General features: G+C 34.7%; 1 protein-coding gene across 1 annotated transcript; it reads left to right on the top strand.

Moving 5' to 3' along the window:
- The first annotated feature begins 933 nt into the window (after positions 1 to 933).
- On the top strand, positions 934 to 1782 carry LOC114754255 (repetitive proline-rich cell wall protein 2-like). The gene has a single exon (XM_028943042.1). It carries the CDS (start codon positions 934 to 936, stop codon positions 1780 to 1782), a length of 849 nt encoding a protein of 282 aa, XP_028798875.1.
- The last annotated feature ends 6527 nt before the right edge of the window (positions 1783 to 8309 follow it).

Raw genomic sequence — 8309 nt, forward strand, 5'->3', positions numbered from 1 at the left:
GAGGAGGGGTCGGTGTGTGTACTTTCCAGGTGGGATAGTCCCTTCTGGAACTTTTACGTTGTCATCCTCACGTCTTAGGAATCGTGACCTGAGTCTGTATTATTAAGCAACTTTGAAATTCTGTATCTACCAAAATAAGGGACCTTGAAAGAAAATGATCGCCACTTATATTTGCAATTTAATTTTTTTCCCATAAAAAATAAGTTAGAACCAAGTGGTGCGTGTATGTCGGAAGGATGTACTGTACAAATATTAATTAAAGTATTATATTATATATCACATGGTTGGTGGACAATTTGCTGATTATTTTATAATTTCTACTCTAACCTCCTTCATTGACATATTCTTAATCAGCTATTATTCAAAATAAATAAATGAATCTATTCATTCCCAGCTATTAAGCATTATCCATATTCATTGACCAATCTGCCAAAACAATCATATTGATAAAATTTTCTTATGCAAGGATATATAACGAGTATTTCTAATAAATGCGTGAAAATACTGTAGAGACACATATATGAAAAAAAAAATGATTCGTTTAAAATAACTTCAGCACTGAAAGAAGTTAAACATACATAATAGTAAATTGATGTGTGCCTATTTTTTAAGAAATTTTTTTTAAAAAAATTATACACAAGAATTATTGAAAGAAATCGAAGAAAATGCTATAGAGATTTCCAGTTATCCACATGCATGCAACCAGACCTAGCGATGGAGTTCACACCTAACAACTAGCCTTGACTTTACTTTTTAACATTATCTTATTTGTATTTACCAAAAAAAATATTATCTTATTTATTAAATGAATTTATTGTTCGTGACAAAATATATTGGACTCACAACACCTTAGTACCTACTACTTTCCCTAGTTCTACTATAAATTGGGGCACATAATCTGTGATTTGCATCAACACAAGTTTGAGTTCAGCAATGTTGTCTAAACACTTGCTATGCCTCCTTTTAGGAGCGGTGTTTCTCACCACTTCTACCTTTGCAGATTATTATCAACCTCCCACTTATAAGCCTCCAACAGAAAAACCACCTGTTTATAAGCCTCCTACTAAGAAGTCACCCACTTATAAACCTCCAGTTGAGAAACCACCTGTTCATAAGCCACCAGTTGAAAAGCCACCTGTTGAAAAGCCACCTGTTTATAAGCCTCCAATTGAGAAACCTCCTGTTCACAAGCCACCAGTTGAGAAGCCACCTGTGTACAAGCCACCAGTTGAGAAACCTCCTACTCACAAGCCCCCAGTAGAGAAACCTCCTGTTAACAAGCCACCAGTTGAGAAACCGCCTGTACACAGCCCACCAGTTGAGAAACCACCCATCTATAAACCACCAATTAACAAGCCCCCAGTTGAGAAACCCCCTGTTTATAAGCCCCCAGTGGAGAAACCTCCTGTTTACAAGCCACCAGTTGAGAAACCACCAGTGTACAAGCCACCAACTGAGAAACCACCTATCTACAAGCCACCAGTTAACAAGCCTCCAATTGAGAAACCTCCTGTGTATAAGCCCCCAGTTGAGAAACCTCCTGTGTACAGGCCCCCAGTGGCAAAACCACCTGTTTACACATCACCAGTTGAGAAACCACCAGTTAAAAAGCCCCCAGTTGAGAAGCCTTCGGTTTATAAGCCTCCAGTGAAAAAACCACCAGTTTACAAGACACCAGTTGAGAAACCACCTATGTATAAGTCGCCAATTGAGAAACCACCTGTGTACAAATCCCCAGTTGAGAAACCACCTGTTTATAAGCCACCATCTTATGGTCACTAGTCTCCAACTACGATGAAGCATGAGCTATGTATCTTGCCGTCTTAATCATACCTTGGTATTTTGAAAATAAGATAGCATGTGACCTCTACAACTTGCCATCAAGTGTTCTATAATATTTTGCCAATTATATTTTACATTGCCGTTGTTGTTAAGTATGTATAATGAAATTGTAATATTTATCATTAATTAATAAAATTGTCTATTTTACCCTACTTCCACTTGTTTTTAATTATCTGTATATATTGTTAGCTATAATTCATAACCATTCTCATTTAGAGATATATATATATATATATATCAATGTATTTCAGTGGATGAACAAAGGTGCCCAAGACAAACGAGTTCTAAAATTATCTCTCCCTCCAAATCTGGATAAGGCATATTGTGAAGTATTGATATTTTAAGGAAGTAGTAGGAGGTAACTAAGATAAACATGCTCAAGTGAATATAAACTGGGTCTGCATAATAGGGGAGTGTGTATCTACTGTGGGAGTCAATTGTTGAGAAGAAATTTTATCAACGTTTCTTTATAGCACCTATACAAGACTGGTTTCAGCTTAATCTGAAGTTTAATGATAAACCTATGTTTTTGCATGCATTTTCATATACTTTTGGTGGGTTTTTGTCATTATTATTGGTCCTTAATTGCATCATTTGAATATAATTCATATTAGAGTGCTTTAACTTGAATTAGTACATAATAGGGGTAGAATTAGCATAATTATGATTAATTAATTTTTAATGACAATTAATGTTACCTTATTCTTGAATTTTGGTTATAGGTTTTTGGTAGATTTAAAAATAAAAAAAAAAGAAGAAAAAAATATAAAAAATAAAAAATAATTAAAAAAATAAATAGTAAAAAACGGGGAGCAAAAAACTGCTTTTTGCTCCTACCCTAAAATTTCAGTTGAATCATCATTATCTTCAGCGAGAAGGGACCAGGGGGTTGACGGTGAGAAAAACAAGAAGGACCAGAGTGCTGTGAGACCGAGAGTAATGGACTAGGGGGACTCGATGGTGAGAGCTGGGCCTTGAGTCATTCTCTCCCACCACCACCGTCATCGTCTTCGCTGAGTCTTTCTGGTGGCAGAGAGAGGACGACGTTCTGGAGGTAGGGAGAGATGAGGAGAGACACCGAGAGTGAGGCTTAACGGAACCAGAATGAAGGACCAGAGCTCGACTGAAATCACACCTCCGCCCCTCCATTTTCCTCATTCCCATCAATCCAAATCATCATCTTTCACTTCTATTCGAATCTATCATCACCATCAACTTCATCTTCTCCTTTTCTTTGGTCTGGAGGCAAAGTAACTAGAGAATCAGTGACGACAAGAGAACAGAGCAGAGTCTTCGAGCATCCTCTATTTCCTTTTCGGTGTTCTTCCATGGCAGCCTATAGTAGAATATTGATTATAGCAATTTTGAGGGCAAACCGTGGCTAGCACTCTGTAATTCTCTAATTCAAAAGCAATAGCAGGAGCTTGGATCTTCATAGGGGAGTTTTAGTTACTTTAATTTCCTGTCCACTAGTTTCTTAACAATTTCCAAGTCTTAGGATAGTTTTTCTGATTATTGGAAAATTATTGTTTAATCTGATTATATTTGGAGATTATTGTAGCTGGATTACTGTTTAGCATTTGACATTGGGCTGTTTATAACTTTAATTTCAATTATAATGTTGTGGTTATGACATTTGCATTGACTTTGGAGTTAATATATTGTGATTTTCTGAGGTAGCTTGGAACTTGAATCATATTGTCTCTTGCTAGCTTTAATTCTATTGTTTTGTATTTAAGAGTTACAATTAAGTATTGGTTTTTAGTATCCTTAATTCCATTTTGCTATTTTGGTTGCAGTTAGTAAGTTGGGATTTTTAAAAATATTTTGTGACAATTCGAGGTGGCTTGGTTGTTGGATTAAAAACTTAATTATAACTTTTAATTCATTGTTTTAACTCCTGCATCTATTGAAGTGAGGATTGCCTGCGTTGTTAAGTTGGAGGATTGATTATTATTATTATTGTTGTTTACTTGTGTGTTTCATTTTCATCTCTTTCACCATCATTCATTTTAATCAATTTCATATAAAAACATAAAGAAAACAAATATTTTAATTTCAATTTAATTCATGATATTTAGTTAGCAATTCATCAAAATCAGAAAATCCTTTTTATATTTTAGGTTATTTGCATTTATTTACTAGGATTTAATTTCATTTTTGGCTCCTTAAAGTGAATACGACCCGGATCATACACTAAATTGCATTAAGTCATTAATTTTTGGAGTAACCCTAGGGTGACAAATTAAGGGCATTATTTCAAGTGGCGCCATTGCTGAGGAGCCAAGAAATTGGTTCCCTAGTAATTAAGTGTCAAGTAACCTTGATTGGGGTTCATTTGTTAAGCCTTTTTAGTTTTTATTTTTATTAGTTTTTTGCATTTTTTTTAAGTAGTTTGCATTTGCTTTTGGTTTTTCATAGCACTTCTTTCATTTGCATAAAAAAATTTTCAAAAATACAACCAAATATCTTGATTTTGCTTTGTTTTGCATATAGATTTAGACACTTGCATTTCATTCCATTCATCTATTTTTGCTTGAATCTAGTTGTGCAAGTCAATTTTGCATTTTGCTTTTGATTGATTGATTATTTATGCCAAGAAAGGGTAGGTCTAAAACCCTCACTGCTAGAAAAAAGGCTTTTAATAGCAGTTTTGGAGGTAAGGTGGATACAGTCGACGTTGAAAGGTAAAAAAACATGGCGGTTGAAAACTGTCATGGAAAGTTAACTTTCCACGATGGTTTTTTACATAACTTCTGTTATAGGCTCATTTTCCACAGCGGTTTAATTAATAACCACCACGAAAAATATTTTTAACAACGGTTATTAAAATAACCACCATTAAAAACTCAAAAAAAATTTTATAATACCGCGTGACTTTCTTTTTACCTCCCTACAGTTTATAGTTCCAAATAAATGTAGGCAACTATGCAAAACAAGACCATATGACCATCAACTAGCTAGTTAACATATACAGTAAGCATTGAAATTTCTTTTAACACAGGCACAAAAGCAAAATAGAGAGGCAAAGTAGAGTCTACATCTTCAAAGAAAAGTAACAATTGAATTCTGTCTGTACAATAGAAGTAAAGAACATATATAGGAACTAAGGGAAAAAATCTAACAAGGAATTTTTTTAGGAATGACCTAACTATTTCAAATATGCTCAAAATTCTGGAGCAATATTGTTGACAAAGTGTCCCTCATCAAGTTGATGTCATCCATAGGATATGACGCAACATTTTGAAATACCAATAAATAAATCAAAAATAACATAGTGAATTTAATCAAAAATGTGAAATGAATTGAAGAATGACATGCAATGTAATTTATCTTTACCTCGTCTAATTTCTCAGTCACCCCTGTCTCAATGATGTCATTCATGTAGCGGATGACATAATATCTATATTCAACACGCCTTTGTTGACAACGGTACTAACAAAATGAAATATAAAATTGAATATTAGACTTTGATTATAAACATTAACTTTAATTATTGAAAAATATTTAAAAGTATATATTTAGCTCAAAACAGCACTCTTGGGAGAATCCATGTTGGTGGTTGTCTATTTTGCTTAATCACCACAACATTAAAATTATGAAAAGCCCTATCAACAGTATTAAAAATTGATATTATAGCATATTTTTTGTAAACTTCACACGTAATAAATATATAAACATAAACTAACATGTCGATGACATCTTTGGTTTCTTCAGATGGACTTCCATAAAGGGAATCGAACCAATAGACTTTGTTATCAAAAGGGACATAAACAATCAGAGTCTAATGATAACTACAAAATATGAACCATATTAATTATAATCTTATACATACAGCTTGTGTATCTCAAATACAATAATAGACTTACCCTTCCACGTAAGATGCAAAATACATTTGCTTTCTCATCTGAGCCATTGTGGTCATCATGTAGATCGACCTCACTTCCACAATATTATGCTCTTTCTGCACCCTTTGAGAACACATAAAATCATATGTTCCCTCAAGTCCTCTATTCTGACAGATTTGAGTAAAGTGACTGTTGTTCAAGTAAGAAACATTAGGACATGCATAAAGTATAACATGAAATAAGAAAATGATATTGTAACTTACAAAATAGCCAGCTGTATGAAGACTATATCCAGCTCCTCAAAGATGAGGAACTAAATGAGGTCTTTCTTGTCAATGGTGAATTCGTATGTTATATCCGAACCCACAGTCCCCACTGGCATCTTGAAAGTAATGGGCTTATTCATGTTTGCCACTACGAAATGAAGAACCTCCAAACTAGAATATATAAGTGCAACATCACCAGGAAGAGGTCGGAGTACAGAATCTGATGATGCCCTCTTTGTGGCCTTCTTCACTGTTGCCTTTTTCACCACTGGCTTTGCAATAAGTTTCTTTGGCCACAAAATGAAATGTCCTTTAGCCTGAGCAAGTAGTTGAACCTCATCAATAGGATTAGGCACTGGTGTACCTGTATCCACCGTCACCCTTGCTTGATCACTCGGAACTTTCTTGCCGTAGATCATTATGCACAAGAATGCTTGACTATTAGCAACATGAACAGCTGAATTTTCATAATCCACATAGAGAGCACATGGCATTCCATTGTCTTTGACAGGGTCAGGGCTAGGTTAGGGTCAGACACTATCAGTTGCCGTGTCTGATTATTACTGCCTTCCCACTTTTCATCATAGGTAAACCCTGAAACATTATATGAAATTAGTTAAGGCACATTAAATAAGTTTAAATAGATCAAATGAACCTTTAGAAGATTTGAAAAGATGTGTGATTATTACTTGGGAAGGTTCAGACACTCGGGGCATCTGGAATCTAGTTATGCCCATCATCATCATTACCTGTTGAAACTTGGCATCAAATTCCTCACGTATCTTTTACAACTCTGCCATGTGTTGTTCACTAAGTTTAGCTCAAACTCTCTCCGTTTCTTCCTGTAATCACTGGTCGAGCTCCTCTTTAGATACCATGTCAGCGGAGGATGATCCAGTGCTTCTTCTTGAACCAGAGCTAAAAAATTGTTTAATACCAATTCCTTTAGGGGTCCATCTGACTCTGCTTGGATGGTCAGCCTTTCTAATGGCGGTGGCCAAGATATCCATCCGTCCTTGAGGGACAAATGCACCTTGGGATAATTGTTCCTCAAGTGTATCCTATAACATTAAGCAAAAAATTCAATTTGAGATAATTAAAAAAAGCAATTAATGAAGCATAATTCTTAAATATTACTTGCAATCCTCAAAGCAACAGTAGCAGACTCTAGAGTAATGTATTAACCCTTTTTAATCCTCGTCATCTTCCATTTTTCTTGGCAAGAAGGATGCTTAATAGGTGGAATGTAGCTAGTAGGATTTGAAACAGTAGCCATTTGTTCATTCTTCATCCGCTCCTCCATCATACTTCTTTCTAACCCACCATACCTTGCACGAAACATGGTATATGGGTACACATTCTGCTAAGATATTTGTTTGTTCTTCTGACTCAATGCCTATGACAATAAAACAAATTCGACAAAGTTAGTTTAGTTAAATAAAATATGAACTGATTAAAAACTAAGTTTGAAGAAACCAAACCTGAAATGCAGGGTCTTCATGTTGCTTCACAAAACACACTCATGCCTTGTCATTAATGAACTAGTATCGTTCCTTAGGATGCTCACACTTTCTTTTTCCACGGATATAGTGTTTTGTCAGTGTGGATTTAAAATCCCTCTACGATTCTTCAAGCTTAAACAGACAGTCTCTCATTTGCTCAGTGGCAGGAATATCAAATGTCAGCTGCAATATAATAGCATAGGATTATAAGTAAATAAGCAATTATAATTGAAACAAATAAAGAAAAGAATTCGTAAGGTACCAAAATATCCTCCCAAATGTTTTGCTTTAAATCTTTATCCACCTTCTTCTAGCTAGGAATGTCAATCGGAATCTTAATGCGTGCGCATAACCCACATAACTAGTAAATTGAGCCCTATTCTTTCCTATAGGCTTCAAATCATCACCAAATTCCATTGTGATCCTCATGGCCTATGTAGTCTCATCACGTAAAGCCAAATGCCTGATACGGGTTGGCCCTCTACCCTTTCTTCGGCGAATAAAGGAGCTGTCATCGCCAAAACCCTGTTGACCAGATCCATCCATTTCTTGTTCAGAGAACACCCAATTAATAAATATAAGAATAAAAAATATCAAGTTAATATAAAGCATTAAGTATATTTAACAAAAAACATCATATTATGAATAATAATAATAAATATAAAATAAATTTAATAAGAAACATCAAATAATTTATTTAAGCCTTGCAACGATTATTCTCCTAAATTCCTTCACAATGATAATCTCTAACAGTATAATCATCATCTACCAAATCTAATTCAATTGTTTTAGGTCGAGTAGCTGTGAAAGGGGGTTTTCATCAAGAGTAAACTCTAAGTCACTATCATCTC

Source organism: Neltuma alba, unplaced genomic scaffold (assembly GCF_004799145.2).
Source record: "Neltuma alba isolate B1F8T4 unplaced genomic scaffold, ASM479914v2 tig00010125_pilon, whole genome shotgun sequence".
Classification (NCBI taxonomy): domain Eukaryota; kingdom Viridiplantae; phylum Streptophyta; class Magnoliopsida; order Fabales; family Fabaceae; genus Neltuma; species Neltuma alba.

What these genes read in the sequence shown, in the direction of transcription:
- LOC114754255 (XM_028943042.1), top strand. Translation starts at nt 934, where the DNA reads ATGTTGTCTAAACACTTGCTATGCCTCCTTTTAGGAGCGGTGTTTCTC.